This window comes from Pseudophryne corroboree, chromosome 3 (assembly GCF_028390025.1).
Source record: "Pseudophryne corroboree isolate aPseCor3 chromosome 3, aPseCor3.hap2, whole genome shotgun sequence".
Lineage (NCBI taxonomy): Eukaryota > Metazoa > Chordata > Amphibia > Anura > Myobatrachidae > Pseudophryne > Pseudophryne corroboree.
Genome location: NC_086446.1, coordinates 383,189,119 through 383,208,750, shown reverse-complemented (window position 1 = coordinate 383,208,750; position 19,632 = coordinate 383,189,119). Strand labels below are relative to the sequence as shown.

At 42.1% G+C, this 19,632-nt stretch overlaps 1 protein-coding gene across 1 annotated transcript in view; it reads left to right on the top strand.

Moving 5' to 3' along the window:
• Positions 1–19,632, top strand: part of ACE (angiotensin I converting enzyme) — a 110,712-nt gene that overhangs the window by 28,297 nt on the left and 62,783 nt on the right. Inside the window, exons 5-9 of the mRNA XM_063960005.1 lie at positions 6,515–6,706; positions 8,378–8,475; positions 8,607–8,779; positions 10,618–10,841; positions 16,219–16,363. Coding sequence (XP_063816075.1) covers positions 6,515–6,706; positions 8,378–8,475; positions 8,607–8,779; positions 10,618–10,841; positions 16,219–16,363 — 832 coding nt within the window. The remainder of the gene's footprint in view (positions 1–6,514; positions 6,707–8,377; positions 8,476–8,606; positions 8,780–10,617; positions 10,842–16,218; positions 16,364–19,632) is intronic.

Here is a 19,632-nt window from a genome sequence, read left to right as displayed (position 1 = left end):
GCTCCGTGTGTACCCCCCCCCCCCCTTAAGACAATTGTGTTATCACCGAGCATATTAACTTGATCACATTCCATTCACAAACCTGGCTACTACAGGAGAGATCATCACACACTGATCTACATCTATCTATCTATCTATCTATCTATCTATCTATCTATCTATCTATCTATCTATCGCATGCTGTTTGACAGGTTGCCACTTACTGCCTTCAGAAAGACCTGGTTGAGTGTGACTTTTCCCAAACCATAGATTTATAGCTAACTTTTGTATAATTTTATACCATCATTTCAAAAACGTTACATTTGTGAAGAATTTCCATTTCCATATTACAAACAATCTTGTTTTTGGAAGATTGCCTCCACCATGATACAGAGATGAGATGTAAAAAAACCAAAAACCTGAGCTAGCGTAGCAGAGAAAATGAAAAGACAAATGCAATTTTCTATTTAAACACCTTTAGACATGGTTGTATAGTGTGGTGCACTTGGCTGTAGTGGGCTTTTCCTGGTAGGGAGTGAGCCGATTATGTGATACGTGCATATCCAGCAAGGTAAGTCACTGCTGTTGAGTCCACCCAGCCAGCCATGATTCTGTCACACTGCAGGTTTTCGGACCCTCTTACCACACCCTGCGCTGCCAATTCACTGACTGGCATGTCTCTGCTGGCCAGTCATATAGGAATGTTCCTTTTATAACCTCAGAATATTGTTCCTGAGATAAGCTGACAATATTGTAGCCAGTCACAGAGACTTTACTGCTCAAGTTACTTTAGTATCCAATCCCAGCGCAGAGAGGCCTATTTAAACCATTCCCTGGCACCAGCTCATTGCCAGTTCAACTTGTCTTCAAGCTACTCTTGGTCCCTGTATCACAAGCAATTCTGATTCCTTAGCTTTCTGCTACTTCATTCCAGGTTGTCTTCAGTGATCTACAGAGTGCTCCTATTTTGTTACTTGCTATTCAATCCTGTGATCAGCACTTAACTACTCAGCAGCAGGATCCTTCTCCGGTTCTCCCTGCTGAAATACGCACTTATCCTGTACACCTGTGTGCTGTCTGCTACCTGCAATATACCCAGTATTACCAAGTACAATCTGCTATTCACTATAGCCTCTTGCACTCAGTCTGGTGCCCAGTTACTCCCATTACACCAGTGTGCTTCTCTGCTTCAGCCTGCATACCTGCCTGCAGTATCTCAGCCTGCACATCCCTGCATGCAATCTCAAACCTGCATATTCCTTCCTATGGATTCAACTTGTGCTTTACTGTGTGCAGTCCCAACCAGAATATTCCTGCATGCACTATTAATTGCAGCCTGCTAACATTATCATATAGTTCCTATCTGAGCCTGCAGGGTTCTAGTAACTAACCTGCAGAGGGTACATATGTCTAGTGCAGGCATTCCCAACCACGGTCCTCAAGGCACACCAACAGTGCAGGTTTTAGTGATATCCAGACTTCAGCACAGGTGACTTAATTAGTAGCTCAGTTATTTTGATTTAACCATCTGTGCTGCAGCCTGGATATCACTAAAACCTGCACTGTTGGTGTGCCTTGAGGACCGTGGTTGGGAATGCCTGGTCTAGTGTGTACTACGGTCTGAACTTTTACATTGTGTTCCTGACACCACAGCATAGAGCATTATTCATATATAGTATTTTCTAGTGTCATTACCATTGCTGTATGTCACACCTGTACCTTGCCAAGTACTATTCTGTTCTTCCTTAAAGTGTCCTGAAGGTAGAACTGACTGAGGAGTAATGTCATCATTCACCTAGTATCATTTACTCCAGTTCCGATCAGTCCTGTCCAGTGGTCCCAGTACTTTACAAATACAGATTCTGACAGATACTGTAATCAGCAATTTTCAACCGCTGTAGTGTGCCGCGAGCGGTCTCTAGGTGTGCTGCCGCCAGCCAGAGATGCTCCCTGCCACTACCCACCAGAGAGATCTATTGCCACCCGCCAGCCAGAAAACCCGCCGCCCGCCGGAATCAATAGCCGGCTCGGGCAGCGCTGTGCAGTGTGCACTTCCGCGTACGTAACTCATAGGTCACGCACGCCACGTCTCAATCTTGCCTGGAGTGCCCACCCGCCCACTGGCCACTCCACGTCGCTTTCCTGCCTCGAGTCCCTGTACGTCCACTTGCCACTGCTGCTCCTCCATCCATGCTGCCATCTCAGCGTTACAGCTGCAGGTTTTATATTTTAAAATAAAAAAATTATTTATGCAAGCAATGTTTGGAATCACTGGGTGGGGGGGGGTGTGGGAAGCAGCAATTATTATGGGGGGCAGTGTGTGGAATTACTGGGGGGAAAGTGTGTGGCATTTTTAAGGAATATATATGTTTTACCGACAAATGGGATGTTGGCTGTCAGTATACAGACAGTGGCATCCGGTCTGTTTAATTACTGTGGGGGCCAATGTGTTTTTTTTTTGTTTTTTTTTCCCGTGCTGCACTGATGGTGTGTCTTGGCAATTTTAAAATCTTATCTGTGTGCTGCGAGTTTAAAAAGGTTGAAAATCAGTGCTGTATATTGTGCAATGTTCCATGGGTTTTACATCACATTTGCAGACCCAGTTACAGTAGTAGGGATGACCATTGACAGTGATGTGCAGTCAGGGGAGGCAGAGTCTCTCACCTGACATACCTCTGTATTCTCCAGAGTTTTGATAATAAAAATAACTAGAAGGTATTTATAACTTTATAGTATCATCTCTGCGTTATTCTAATCCATTTTTTTTATAGTCCAAATTCGCCGACTTTGCAATGCTCCCCTGGGAATGCAGAAACTGTCGCAAGAGACCAGAGGTGAGGCAGCTGTAAGCTCAGCCTACCCTCTGTGATGATCGGACACTACCTGGAGCTGGGGGCAGGGATGCACTTTGCAATAATGCTGCAAAAAGAAGGCAACTAACAGATATGCCTCATTGGGGGTATGTGTCTTGATACAGTGTCAGGTGATCTATCCAAGAAGTTTCCAGCAGCCAACATGAAGGAGGCACTGATGATGACCACCAAAATGTAGGGGAATGTACTGATGAGTGGTTGGGCAAGAGGGGCAGAGAGACCTGTCCATCAGTATACGAACAGCCGCATCCTGGCCACCAGGATGCCAGCAGTGGGGTGAGCGCTAGTAAGCCGCTTGTGGGCTCGCTGTGCCCCCCACACTGCGGGCATGGTGGCTTGCTACACTCGCAACAGGTTTTATTCTCCCTCTATGGGTGTCATGGACGCCCAAAGAGGGAGAATAGCCTGTGTCGCTGGTATTCCGGTGCCGGCATTGTACTGCTGTGTGTGATTCCAGCATCAGCATTGTGATCGCCGGGATCCCGTTTATCATGGATTACATGCGTTCACAACGGATAACCTCTATTAACACATGTTAATGGGCATTAACAAACCTTTTGGGAGAAGTCGGGAGGCTAATTGAATAGCCTCCTGCGTTAAAGCCAGAGGCTACCTCTGTTAATTACCAGCGGTAAAGTACCACGGGGTAATTGAATTTTCCCCTTTTTTTTATATTGGGTTTTCAAAATATAGTAACATTTGGTGTGTGCTGATCTGTTGTATTGACCGTTTTCTGTTTGTTAGCAGAGGATACAAGTTGGCCTAGGGGCTAACATGTTTAAAAACATTGATTTGCATCAATGACAGAACTAGTGAGCGGTGGGTCCAGGTGCAACAATGCTTTGGACTCTCAATTCATCACAGTGCCCCTCCCCCCTCATCACAGTGATTAGCAGTCACTTTTTAGCTATATGAGCACCATATAAACAGACAGCGTTAGTGCCCTCCATATACTACACACAGCATTAGTGACTGCCATATACTACAAACTGCAACAGAAACCCCCACATCCTACAGATAGCATTAAGCTCCTAATTACATCCCTCAGTGTCATTATAAAATCTTAGAACAGTAATGTATTTGTGTGTATGTGTAAAAATATATTATTAATGATTAAATGGCATGTTAGGTGGGCACTCTGGAAAACTTAATAATGTATCAGGGTGTGTTCCTATAATCAAAGAGCTATCCCCATACAATGGAAGGATCAGACTACACATTTTTTGTGAAAACAGGATTAGGGTCTCCTTTCCTTAGCCAACACATTTCAAGACTGGGGAGGTCTTCATCAGGGTGCACAAAACTGACTTGTGGTGTCCACACGCGTGTACATGTGTATGTATGGGTATATGTATATATACACGGTGTGTGTGTGTGTGTGTGTGTGTGTGTGTGTGTATATATGTAAATAATATAAATGTGTGTTTGTGTATTATAGCTTTTAGGGAAATAAGAGCATATATACGCTTGAAACATTTGTTTACACACACGTAAAAAAAACATACATGTGGGGGCGGTATCTAATGCCACCCAAGTTCGGCCTACGTGCTGGAATACTGACAAACTGACATGTATTTATTTTTAAAAGGGGCAATCACTTACAAGGCATGGTTTTGCCTTGTAAGTGATTGCCCCTTAAAAAAAAATCGGGGTTTTGGCCAGAATCCCGCATGTCGGCCGAACTCTGGTGGCATTACATCCCGCCTATAGTTTTAGTTGTAGAGCTTATCTGAGCAAATTAACTCAAGATGGTAGTCCCATATGGAGCCAAACAGCGGGAGAATCAACGGGATACCCTCAACACGTTTCGTCCAGTTAGCATCTGGAGGACTTCATCCTGCTGATAGATTCTATCTATCCAACTCATTATAAAGCCGCGGATGGGCACCCCTTCATATCAGCAGGCCCCGTTGCAATGCACCGGCTGCATCGCCGCTAGTCCCACCACTGATTTGCTGTCTAGGGCAATTGTGAGATTTTAATGGTTGGATTATGAGTAAGAAACTAGTGGAAGAATCTAAGGGCTATTCAATTAGCTCTGGCAGTTTCAGAGCGATCAAATTTAACCCACTGACTATTCAATTGCGGGCAATTTTTGCCCATTTTTAAGGCATTTTTGTCAATGTCTTTTCACTTCCCTTTCACACAAAAAAAATAATAATTGTCGAAAAATGCCTCGAACGCAGGCCGTTTTTGCTGGCGAAGGTACGAAAACATGTGGATTCGCTAATCCATATGTTTTTCGCTACTGTCGAATGTTTCGCCTCGCTATTGCATATGGTATATCATTATTCACCCTAAAAACATTGCGAAAGGTGATTACCCCCCCTTAAGGGTTAGTGCAGTATAGTGGATTTTTAAAACGTTTTAGTACTCTCTGCTTGACCTTTTTGTGGGCATTTTTTTTTTTTTTACCTACAAGTTTTATCTGCAAGTAACTTTTCATATTTAATTGTAAGAAGAAAAAAAAAATTATTTGATTGCTTCTAATGATAATAAAAGAAGTCCTAAATAGTACCAATCTATTGGTACGAGCAATACTGAGGGGGATTGTAGTTTGTAATAATTTTTTATACACTAAGGAGTGCCCCCTGTACTTTTCTCTTTAAACGGATTGCTCCCTGTGATATTCGGGTCTTTTTATGTGGGACACTGGTGCTTTTACTACTTCACATTGACTGACTGTGGAGGGAACAATAAGCAATTCTCCTAAAGCACAGGTTCTCAAACTCTGTCCTCAGGACCCCACACAGTGCATGTTTTGCAGGTCTCCTCACAGAATCACAAGTGAAATAATTAACTCCACCTGCGGACCTGTTAAAGTGTCTGAGTAATTAATACACCTGTGCACCTGCTGGGTTACCTGCAAAACATGCACTGTGTGGGGTCCTGAGGACTGAGTGTGAGAACCATTGTCCTAGAGCATAGGTCTGCAAACTCTGTCCTCATTACCCCACACAGTGCATGATTTGCAGGTAACCCAACAGGTGTATTAATTACTCAGACACTGTAAAAGGTCCCAGGTGGAGTTAATTATTTCACTTGGGATTCTGTGAGGAGACCTGCAAAACATGCACTGTGTGGGGTAATGAGGACCGAGTTTGGTTTTGGAGTTTTGTATCTGGTTAGTGTTAACAGCAGATGCTTGATTCAGCGTACCCTCTAACATTGTGTATGTATATATTGTATAATGCCCATATAAACCATTGGGTTGATATGTGTCTGTAAATCTGGCTCTAATAGTAGCCATTGCTTTCATAGTGAGATGGTGGTGGGATTTTAAAACCAAAGGACATTGCTGGCGTTTTCCAAGAGCAAAACAAAGAATAATAAATACAGTTTCAGCCACCCAAGTTGCCAGTGATGCCCAATTCAGTAAATTTTGTGCCTTTTCTAGTTCACTCTAATTCAAACGGTTAAAAGTTGCAATGCAAGTGTGGGTGGTTTTATTTTATTTTATTTTTTTTGGTCTGTAGCTTGTATGTATATTACAGCAGATTTATAATAGAATTATCCATATTTCTTGACTGACCTCTGTCCTCTAGTGGAGTTTGGAATTGTGTACTAAATGTTTATAACCTATCTACTCTACTAAAAGCTTTGTTAAATAGACCTAGATATCTAGAAGTGCAATGTAATAGTGGCTTTCTTGTGTATTACAGGATATAAAGACACAGGAGAGTATTGGCGCTCTTGGTATACCTCATCTACTTTTGAGGACGACCTTGAACAACTGTACCTACAGCTGGAGCCACTGTATCTAAATCTCCATGCCTTTGTACGGAGGAAACTATATGAACGATATGGTGCAAAATACATTAACCTGAAAGGCCCAATTCCTGCACATCTCTTGGGTGAGTGTACTGACCTTACTGGTTCCCAGGGTTAGCTGAAATAAATAAAATAAAAAAACACTATCTGCCATTGTTCTAGAATACAGTTGTTTTTGTTAGACACCAGAAAGATATTTCTGTCTGAGTAAAAGTATTGGTTAGGTGTAGCCAGGTCAGCGTTAAGTATGATGTAATTCTTGACTTCTGTAATGTTTGGTGAAGCTTCTGGGATGGGGCTTAGAATTTATCCTATGTCCATGCGATTTGAAGGTAAATTAAAATTGTACCATATGCAACATGGGTGAGGTTGAGTTTATTAAGCTTTAACATCCTACAATTTCATATTCTCCCACACCTTCATCTGAGTGAATCCATCCTAAATTAAAAACTCTGCCCCCTTCATGTCCCTGTATCGCACAGTCCTTTCATCACTGTTTTCAGTGACAAAATATAATTTTTTTATTTTTTTTATTTTTTTTTAACGGACTGCAGGGTCCATAATCATGTATATCTAGCCAGGCTCAGGGAAGAAATGAGGGCGAACAAAAAAAAAAATTGTGCTGCAGTATATAACTGCTACTAAGGCTGCATAGTCTGCAGCATCTAGAAGTACTTTGTAGCCAGCGATATTGCACAGTATGGGCTTCCTGCTGGAAGCTCTTGCTATGCTAATCACACTCCGGACTGGCAGTCCTAGGGAGAGAAGTTTTACCTCACAAGAGTGCCAGCCATGTGTGAGATTAGCAAGCAGGGCTTCCAATAGGACTGTCTCATCTCCATGCTGTGCCTGCCCTGCATTAGTGATTCTGCGGGAGCAGGGCTGGAGCTAACTGGGGAGCAGTGGCGGATTATTTCTAGGTAAGCTCCACCACTGGATGGGAGCCATTACTTGCCTATTGTCTTTTGGACTGCAGAAGTTGTGGTTCCACTATTTTGCACAAGCTCAAAACCTTGTTTGTCAACTTTATCTTCTTCCAATTGCTATGTTTAACACTGGCTACAAATGTACTACCATCCTGCCAGTATGGATAATTATGATTAGGGTTGGTGGGTTACAAGGAGCAGATGTTGCATCAGAGCCCTTAGGGTAAATACACTGTTAGAGGTCCCAGAGGACTGGAATTGGGAAACATGGTTTGCCTTCAGGTGGAAAGTTTGGACTTCAGGTGCAAAGTACATAGGATGCACAACATGAAACGTGTTGGTTTTATACCGGTGAGCTTAGATGATTTATGTAGGTCATTTCAAGGTGCACACCGATTCATAGATTGTTCAAAAGTTTTCTGAAAGAATAATTATATTCAGAAAGTAAGTGGCAAGATAATCAAACCTAGAACAATACGTACAAGTAGATGCCGATTTTTTAGTAGAGTTAAGAAACTAGGAAGCACATTTATCAACAAGTTTTAGCTATTTAAAACTTATTGCATATGATAAATGGTGCTCCATCCAATCAGCTCCAGTTTGGAGCTGATTGGCTGGAGCACCATTTATCATCTGCAACAAATTTTTTTTAAAGGCTAAAATTTTTATAAATGGGTCCCTATGGAACACTTCTGCATGAGTTTCTGCATGGTACATATTTTTTATAAAATGTTTAATCGGCAGATCTAATATTAGCAACTGCGTGATATGCAGCATACACTGAAGTCAGACCACAGAGCATATGCTGACCCCAACTTTTTTCTACAGGTAACATGTGGTCTCAGACGTGGAACAATATCTATGATATGATGATTCCCTTCCCTGACAAGACCAATGTAGACGTTACTAACACCATGATAGAAAGGGTAAGCCTGTTGAACAGGGGGTTACTAATTTGAGTAAGAACATCTGAATTTGTAGATTTTTATTTATTTATTTATTTTTTGTTATAAGGATTAATGGTAAACTTTCCTCTCTTTGTTGATCCCTTTATTAGAAATGGAATGCAACCTATATGTTCCAAGTTTCAGAGGAATTTTTCACATCACTGGGTCTGCTGGAGATGCCCCCTGCTTTCTGGGAGAAGTCCATGCTTGAAAAGCCAGCAGATGGGAGAGATGTTGTGTGTCATGCCTCTGCATGGGACTTTTATAACCGCAAAGATTTCAGGTGGGTCACTGTATACAGGTGTCTATTAAATAACGAGACCGTACTTCTAAAAAATAAACCATACTGCGGGAGTTGAAAGCGAGTGGAGGAACATTGACCTTGGATTATCCCAAAACAGGTTTGCAAGTTTCTCTCTCTCTCTCTCTCTCTCTCTCTCTCTCTCTCTCTCTCTCTCTCTCTCTCTCTCTCTCTCTCTCTCTCTCTCTCTCTCTCTCTCTCTCTCTCTCTCTCTCTCTCACACTTTGCTGTCACACAGCGTTCGAATAAGTTGTATTTTTCCTGTGTGTTGTAAAAATGCATTGTGTTAACTTAAATTTTTTAGTTAAATTGAACAAAACACCCGCAGAATCTTTCCATATGCTAACTGTGTTTGAGTGGCACAAAAGGTTTAGCGACTGCTGTGAGGATGTCTTAGATAATGAACATCCCTGAAGGCCTAGCACATCAAAAATAAATGAAAATGAACAGAGTTAAACTGTATTTAATATCATTAAACGTAAATTATAGCATCACTCTTGTTTAATAACCGCACCTCATAGCTGTATTTTACATTTTTCAACAATCTTTGCTATTCTATTGTTGGTTGAAAAATTCTGGAATACAAGGTGTTAAATATGGGGACTGACAGAGGACATATTAAAAAGAATAGGCATTTATGTATCGAAGTTTCAACAATGAAAACATGCAAGTAACAAGTTATACTGTTACAATATTAGCATGAACAAATTGAAATACTTACCTCTGATCTCATATGAGTTAAGATCTGTCCCAGATGATGGTCATCGATTTAAGTAGTTTGACTGAACTTCATTATTTAATCTCCAGGGTCCCGCCTAGTAACTTTGTCGCACGTTAAAAGCTGTAGGGTTTGTGGAAGTCTAGGTTCGCTGCAGACAGAACTAGAAGCCTATTCAGATCCAATCGCTGCAGCGATTGTAGCCTGATGCCCTTTCTGGAGTGCGCACGCGCAGTGGCCGCACTGCACGTGCGCACCCAGTGAGATGCAAAAGCTTCTCACTGCTGCAATCGCCTGTGTCTGACAGGCAGAGGGGGTCGCTGGGCAGGAGGGGACGTGCCAGCGGCGTTAGAACGCCATTGGTGGGGCGCGGTACAGACAACGCAGGCATGTCTGGACCGATGCGTCCCCCCGCATGTCAGAGAAACTGGTCATAGATGTGCTAAATTTACCCACTTATGAATACAATACCCCAAACATATTACTAGATTGTTTCCATCTGATATACTGATAATAGGAACATATATTTCATATACACCCCACTCACTAGGTCTTTCAAACTAGGTCACAGGTGAAAGACGACTTGTAACTAGAAGTATGCAAAGTACTAATCCTAAAAAAGTACATGTATAAAGCAATGAGGTCATACATGTACAAAATGGAGTTACACATAGACAAAATGGCATTGAAAAAGTATTTAAAAAATATCACCCCATACATCTATGAAGCTAAAAACTGGGATACCTGTATGACATGAAGGCTTATCTACAGATAATAATAATAATAATAATAATAATAATTTTTTTTTAATACAAAGTATAGTAATTTTATTAAGCAAGGTGCACCCATAAACTGCACCCTTGGAAAATAACCAGTTTCATGAAAAGATTAATAGTGGTGTGAATCAAAAACAGGGCAGTCCGACTCTGCGATAGCTGCAGCACACTGAGTGTGCATCAAGGCATATTACAAAAGCCTAATAGCAAAACCACCCCAACAGTGTATGTATATTTCTCACTTTATGAAGTCAGGGCTGGTACTAAACTGAGCATTTACTTTTTCTTTGTTACAATTATTAATATTAAACCTCTATGACCCACAGGATAAAACAGTGTACTATAGTTACTATGGAGCAGTTATTCACAGTTCACCATGAGATGGGACATGTAGAATATTATCTGCAGTATAAAGACAAGCCAGTCACATTCCGCCGGGGAGCAAATCCAGGATTCCATGAAGCCATAGGAGATGTACTGTCTCTATCGGTGTCTACCCCACGCCACCTTCAAACCATTGGGCTGCTGGAAAATATCACAGAGGATCCAGGTGACTCAGTTTGTAATGCATAGTGGAATTCTGGGTTCTTATTACCCCATGTAATCTTGTGCAGTGGGCCTGGAAGGGTTGGTGGAAAACATGTATTGGTATAAACATGGGAAGGATTTGGAAAAGTTAGAATAACCTGGGAATGGTATTTTGATTGAATTAAATCTACAGATACATGTTATACATGGGACCGGATGTATTGACGCCTGAGATCGCCAATGTGTGTGTTTGTTTGTTTTTTTGTTTGTTTTTTAAAGGTGCAAGCACTTACAAGGCAAAACTACACCTTGTAAGTGATTGCCCCTTTTAAAAGAACGTCCAAAGTCGGCTGGCATCTCGCACCTCTGGCGATCTCGGCATCATTACATCCGACCCATGGTGTTCAATGGTTTTGTTTTTTTAAGTCTTTTTATAATTTTAACTAAATTAAAATTAGATTGCCATAATTGTTTGAATTCCATGCTATGAAGTACAGTACCTTAGTATTGAATGCCTTTTGTGTTTTAGGGAAAATCAAAGTTGTTTTGTAGTGTGCTGGAGTTCTGTGTGTGTGTGTGTGTGTGTGTGTGTGTGTGTGTGTGTGTGGGGGCAGGGATCTACTAATTGTCTTTATAACTTGATACAGTGCTGTAAATACCATTTAGCAGGGACATTTGTGGGTTGGTTAGGTTTTACAGTGCATCGTCTGCAAAGGTTACATTTTGTTTTGATGTGGGCCTAGCTGAATACATTTTGATAAGTCATATTGTGTACAGACTGACAGAAATTCAATACATAGGGTTGATACTGTACAAAGCTCAATCATAATGGCTACTGCATTGTGTGTACATAACTCATGTTTTATAAACAAAAAAATAGATTTTTGTTTCCAGAACAAGTATGATAATGATCTGGTTTATGGAACAAGACAAGTTCATGAGAGTCCGAATGTAAAGGGCTGAAACATGGCCACCAGCTCAGAGGTCACAGTAGTCCTTGTTATGCGATGGGTCTTAGCATGCTATGATGCTATGTTATTAAACATGCTAACAGCATTTCCAATATGTTAATAGAGGCTTCCTGCTCTATATATGCATTCAACCAGGAATAGCTGGTTAACAACAATATCAAATCAGTTCTAGAAAACGATTGGTGTGGGTAAGAAAACCGTATAGCCTCTGGCAGATAGGTTTTTTTAATATTTTCAAGGTGGATATTTATCAAAGCTTGGACAGAGATAATGAACCAACCAACCAGTTCCTAAGTGACATTTTTCAAATGCCGCCTGCAACATGGTAGTTAGGAGCTGATGGGTTGGCACTTTTTCTCTCGGCAGTGTTTGATAAATATTCCCCCCAAGTGCCAATAGACTAAACTTTACCATATTTCTAATATGAGTTGTTGTTGTTGTGTTTTTGTTTGTTGTTTTTTTTCTCTCAGCAGTTAAAGATGAGAGGGAGCTATGTCTGTCTAGATTTTGTCTTGAACAGTTTTAAAACTCTCCACATAGTAAATTCCAACCTTTTATGTAAATCTGCAAAAATTGACAGTGGAAGCCTTCCTGACTCATATTAGGCATGTATATGTGTAAAATATATTTAATATTAAAAAAAAATATATTTTTTTAATCAATCAAGATTAGTCCATGCTAACTTTGGAGTGCGATACCATAAAAAATACAGTGTTAGGGTGGCCACTCAGCTGCAGTTCAGTGAATGGTAGGTGACGTAGATCTTTGAGAATCTTTTCGCAAGATAATGAAGGCTGATTGGTTAAAATATTCTTCCTTTAAAATAAAATTGCTGTGTAATTTCTGAATGGTAGAGAACAACCTCAACTTTTTTTTTTTTATCTGTGACTGAGGGAAGGGGGAGTCTTGAGATCCTAATTCATTCTAGAAAGAGGATGGATCACCAAAGTTAGAGCCAAAAATTGTGATACACTAATGTAATAGCAATGATAGGTTTAGTGCTGTAGTAATGTGGGCTCCAGGCTGAGAAAACTTTGGCAATCTACTTAATGCCTATCTCTGTTAAAATCTGGGTCCCAATTATGAAGGGTGTTTGTGGCTTTAATACAACTAATGCCACCCACCCAGATTGTCTGTGGATAAAGTAATGCACCAGGATGTATGAAAGCTTCTTGTAATGGTTACAGATTTTATTGAGGTCTCTTGGGCCGTACTCACGGGGTAGATGTGTGCTCAGCAAACCGCTCAGCACACATCTCTCACCCCGTTCAGCACAGCGCGATGTGTGCTGAGCGAGTGGGGGGACAAGGGCCGCTCATTTCACCCAGCAGGTGAAATGAGCGATGTGCTAGATTGAGCCCAATCTAGCGATAGCGATGCGCGGCTATCGCTGTAGGGGGTACACATTGAGATATCAGTGCAAAACTTCTAAACAATCTAGTCAGATTGCTTAGATTTTAAGCATGGATCTCTCCGTGAGTAAAGGTGGGTACACACTGGCCGATATATCGTCCGTTCTCTTGAACGGATGATATATCACGGGTCTGTCAGCCAGTGTGTACGGGCGATATGTCTGTGAACTTCGTCGTTCACAGACATTTTGCTTCTGCCCTGCAGCACAGCCGATGGCCAATATATCAACTGATATATTGGCGCGTTGCTGTGTGTGTACGGGCGGTCGGCCGACAGCCCGTACACATGCTGCGGCAGCCAGCGGTGATTGACAGCTACACACGCTCGCCCAGTTCATGACGTCAGTCCCCGACAGATCGGGCAGTGTGTAGGCTCAACACACTGCCCGATCCGTCCATAGATATATCTGCTGATCAATTGATCGGCCGATATATCTTCCAGTGTGTACCCACCTTTAAGGATAGTCATACATGGCCCTAGATGTTAACTAACCAAATAACAGCTAATAGTCTGTTTAATATTAGAATACAAACAGCAGTATAGTGCAAGTTCAAGCATGCAAGGTGTTATATTATAATTAACAAAATAACCTACAAGAAAGTTAACCATTTCTAACAGCACATGTTCTAATATCAGCAAAAAGCTAAAAATTACCTTGTATTTTCTTAGACTAAACTGGTGAGCCAAAGCAAGTTAGAATATATAAACCTAGTAATCTGAACATGGCATATCGCTGGTTACCCCCGACCCACCTCCTCCCTGCTGTATTTACCCTATGCCAGCACTTCTATTCTGGTCTGTCCCATCTGTCGCTCAGGCCTGTGCCCCTGCAACCTATTCTCATGACTGAATAAGTCACCATTGATTTAATTATATAGGTACTCCAAATCTAAAGAGGTACACATTTTTAAGAGTCCCAACTGTTGTACAATACATACAGAAGTATATAAAATCAACAGTGTGATCATAATAATATCACTCTAGTTCTGAGTTGTTAATAATGTCATCCTTTGGAAACAGATGCTGGGCCACATTAGTAAAAACAATGTGATTGGGATTCATAGCTTCAGCTGTCAGGTCCGATGATCCTAGACAACGGATTGGCATAGAGTGGTAACTCTAGTATCATTAGCTCCTTAGTTATATATTCAATGATGTGAGATCTTGCAGATAGCCAGTAGATGGAGCAAGTGTTCCACAATGTAAAGTATCCTGACAATCTACAACACTGTTTTGTAACCATTCTGTATATTCTGATGCAAGACATTTTGTTTTGGATAAAATTCTGCTATATAATTTTAGGTCTCTTTTTGGAGTTTTCTATGTGCCAGAACTCGATTGATGGGTTGCCTTCTGTGTACTGACTCCTGGTTAAAGAAGATGCTTAGAGAGTGCTTGGTCTACCTGGCAAACATGGATGCAGGCAGGGCTGTTTCTAGCCAATTTGGCTCCCAGTGCGAGATTTAAAAATGCGCCCTCCCCCCCCAGATTAAAAAAAAAAAAAAACCTTGCGCGCGCTCCCGGCAAGGGGGCTTGGCCTCATGTAAATGGGCACGGCCTCGTCTGAAAAGACTACCTCACACCCCAGTTTTTGACCCTGCACCAACAGATCACGCCCACCATAGAAAAAAAAATTCCACCATATTAAGCCCCACACAGTAATGCCCCTTGCACCATATTATGCCACACACCGCAATGTCCTTGATACATTAAATCCCCACATTACGGCAGACAGAGTCCCCATTTTACACATTACCGCCGGCAAGAGTCCCTACTTTACACATTACGGCAGGCAAGGGTCCCCATTTCACACATTACAGCAGGCAAGGGTCCCCACCGCACACATTACGGCAGGCAAGTGACTGTGTCCCCATTTTACACATAGTGTGAGAGAGAGAATACTTACAGAGGCGATTCCCGCTCTTCGGCCCGCCTCACCAGTCTCTCCTCGCGCTGGCCGCCTCTCCCTTTTCGTAGCTTGGCTCCTCCTCAGTACTCCTCTTGCGTCATTCCGCAAAACTCCGCCCCCCCGAGCGGGGTACTCGGGAGGAGGGGGAAGCAGGGAGCCACAGTCATTGCCGTGGCTGGCGCCCCGTTCGATTGCACAGCTCGCCCATCCCCAAGAAACGGCCCTGGCCGGCATCTGTGCCTGCTGGCATCTGTCTTACTCTCCTAGATTGCCACTTTTATATAGGGATCCTGATGGATTTGAGGGCAGTTTTTACAGGCCTTGCAACTAATGAGCACCAAGTGGACGCCTCTGGATGCTCCACATTTTAATGAGGTGCTGTATACTGGTGGGGTTTCTATACAACTGGTCTCAAAGATAGCATGCTTCAGGTACCCTCTGCCCATATATAGCCTGTTGTCATTGAGGTTATGTCCAAGCAATTCCCATTCTAATGAAGTAGTGCTATGCTCTCCACATTAGAAACATAAAAATTCAGTTTTGAAACTGTATGCTGCAATTACAGAGCCAGTAACAATACAAAATAGTTCCATGCTTCCCAACCATACTCCTGGTTGTTGTTGTTGTTGTTATCTTTAATAAACAAGCTTTTTGATATGATGCAGGTTTATATACCTTGATTCAGTAAGAAGTACTCAACAGAAACCTAAATATATATACATTTCAAGAAAAACGTCTTTTTAACCATATTATGTAGCTTGTGTTCTCATAAAGAAGCAAAGGTTCTCCGTCAGAGGACAGAGATTTCCTTGTCGCTAGGTAGAATTTGCAGCAGCCGGCTTGTGCAACCCCTTGGGTAACACAGCCGGCTGATAGTACTGAGGAAGATCTGATACTGCATCCTTGTATGCAGTTTAGATCCGTAACGCAGCAGGAGGTGTGACATCTTCTGCTGCATTACCATAATAGTGCCCTCTCTCCTACTTCTATGTAAGTCCACATCTGAATGAGAGCCCTGGTCTTCTTTACCCTAATACTCAAATTTATGGTATCCGTACGAAGTTTTGCAAAATAATTTAATTTATTTTTTAATTCTTCCATTATAGAAAGTGATATTAATTACCTCCTTAAGATGGCTTTAGAGAAGATTGCTTTCCTGCCTTTTGGCTACCTGATGGATCAGTGGCGGTGGAACGTATTTAATGGGCGTACCCCTTCCAGCAGATACAATTCCGACTGGTGGTATCTCAGGTAAGTCTTGCTAGGCAATATAGGAGTTCAAAGCCATCCAAAGAATATTTTGTGTAACCAGCTCTAATTTGGAAACCTTCACTAAATCACTAATGGGCTCTAAATGCTTAATATACAGCATGAATAGGTAGTGGTATGTAGTATATTTGTACAGTGTGTGTGTGTGTGTGTGTGTGTGTGTGTGTATAGATATAAGATACAGGTTGAGTATCCCTTATCCAAAATTCAAAATCCCACATTTTTGGGTCCCCTACTGAGATAATAACATATGTGTATATACAGATATATTATATAGATATATAATATAATATTGTCAAAGTCGAAAAATATTGCAGTACACACATCAAGTACAAACTACACACAGATGGCCTCCGTGCGCGTACTTATTCTGCCGTGCGTGCACATATCCGCAATTTGTGTATGGTCGCTACCGCGGTCCTGCGCATTAGCACGTGGTGTGAGTATTTACGGTAGAGTTTGTGAACGCATGGAAAGCTATCAAAACACATTACATATTTAATCCAAATAGTGCACAATGTACACATAGTCTCCCTGCACCACATCAGTAAGTTACAGCAGTTTAAATGGTAACAGAACAAAGGGATTCACCTTTACAGGATAGAAGGGGACAGGTGTTGGTCTGCAGCAGATCGCATTTTTCTGCGAATAGTTACGTGCAGGAGCAGAATAGAGAAATAAACTGTATTTACTGTACATTATGTATGCGGCGGGAATCAAGAGGAGACCACCCACAAGAGCAGTTGGAACAGACATCGCCCACTTATTCCAACCGACCTATGACCTCTCCTATACTGTAAATGACCATCCCTGTGTCCAATGGACAAAGAGATTACAGTATCCATTGTGTTAGGTTTTGGAAGAATTGTATAAAGAGAGCCTGTTGCAGGCCTGGTCAGACACAAGACTCACAAAGTAATCTATCAGATGACTGAGGACCAGACTGGGTAGCGCGGCGAATCCAATCACGTATGTACCATTGACTGTAGCCATTATTCTGTTGTATTGTATTATATTGTATTGTATATCTCGTAACCCCCTTTCAGTAATAATATGCTGTGGTGTCGGAACCCAGCAGTTTAATTACAATCTGGTGTCGTGTCTTCCTTTCCCTGCTAAGGTTTAAAGTGTATTATCGCATTGCATAGCTGTTAAGGGTTTGCAGTGTATCTCTGGGTGTGTACGCGCTGTGTGTACTTTGTACCGTCAGCGCAGCGTTTGTGCGCAAAGTCCGTACACAGTATGGGACTCTTTACGCTAATAGCGTAGAGAGTACGTAGAGTGTGTATTAAGTATAGCGGCCGCAGCGGCTCCATGGTAAAGTGTATTTAAAGTGTGTTTAAGGTATAGCTTTTAATTCCAGTATATAAAATCAGCATTATCAATATATACATATGTGTCATTATCTCAGTAGGGGAACCAAAAATGTGTGATTTTGGATAAGGGATACTCAACCTGTATACAGTATCTATCTGTCTATCTCTAGCCATATATCTAGATCAGATATGGATTAACCAAATTGCTATGGTCTGTACTTTACAATGTTTTTTTCCCGATTTTGATTGAAAGGAGGGTCATTTTAAGATTAGTGGACCTGGACAAGGATAGCCGTAGATCAGCCATTACACCCCTTTTGTTGCCTATGATTTAACAGGAAAGAAACTGTATCGATTGCAAACAATCTTTCTTAAGGCCCGTACACACTGGCCAATATATTGGCCGTTCTCTTGAACGGCCGATATATCGCGGGACCATCGGCGAGTGTGTACGGCCGATACGTCTGTGAACTCCGTCGTTCACAGACGTATCGCGTCGGCCCCGTAGCACAGCCGACTGCTAATATATCTACCGATATATTGGCGCGTTGCTGTGTGTGTACGGGGCGGTCGGCCGACCGCCCGTACACATGCGGCGGCCGCCGGTGATAGCTGAACCCGCCCAGTTCATGACGTCAGTCCCCGACGGATCGGGCAGTGTGTATGCTCAACACACTGCCCGATCCCTCCATAGATATATCTGCAGATCAATTGATCTGCAGATATCTTTCCAGTGTGTACCCACCTTTACAGGAAAAAAAATAATATATCTATCTTCTATGTACATTGGTATAAATGATGGCATCTAGGATTTAAAATATATATTTAGTTAGTGGTAGGCTAGTATTTTTAGTTGAATTTTTTTCTAAAAGAAGAGATTATCTCCATTGGAAAGCAAAAAAAAAAAAAAAGTTACATGGCCTCCCTTTGTCTTGGAGTCTGTGATGGCCCTTTTTCTTTCCACTTGAAACATTGGTCCATTACTAGGAAGCTTAATAGTGTGTCTGGTGTGCTAAGAACAACTACCGTAATGGCAAGTAGTGGGAGACTACTGATATACATATAACATGTATAGTGCAATTAGTAATGGGGTTATAGTCCAATCCTATCAGTGTTTGGATGGGTTTCCTGCAATAGTCTAAAAACATACTTGTAGGTTAGCAACAAATGGACGTATTGTATGTTTGTATAAGCGTGGTAAGGAATTTAGGTTAGAAATTCCAATAGGAAGGTATTCATGTGAATGGGTAAATATGGCTCAGTATTTAATGTACACTAATGTGTAATACAGTATGACTGGTACTATATGTACAATACCAATATTACTAAAACTATGAGTTTACAGAAGTCATATTGGTAAAATAGGAATTGAGTGTAATAATATTGCTAAAATATTAGGGGTTGTGGGCCTAATTCACACCTGGTTGCAGCATCGATCGCAGGCTGAAGCCCAGTGAGGTGTGCGCAGGCGCAGCAGCCGCACTGCGCATGCGCACACGGTGAGATTGGTGTGATCGCCTCTGCCTGATTGGCAGGGAGGGGAGGGGTTGTCCGGACAATGCAGGCATGTCCGGACCGTTTGCAGGGCGGACCGTGGCAGCTTACCTCACACACAGCCACTGTGACCAAAAACATGGCAGGTAGCCGACTGCCTTAGCAGCTAGGCTGCGTAGGCAATGAGTTACTCATCAGGTGCAAAAGGATTGCCGATGTGCGATGCTTTCGCACCTCTGCAGGGGTGGGTAGGGCCTGGCATTCGGGGTGGACTAGCCCTGTGTAGTACAGATTGCAATCCTTAGCAATTCATAGCACCTCTCCTTCCTGCATTTGCGATGGCAGTACTGCGATCGCAGTCTGGGATGAACATCACAACGGCAAGCTGAGAAAGCCTGAGCTTACTCAGGCTTGCTGTCGCAGTGTGGCTTGCGAGGCCAA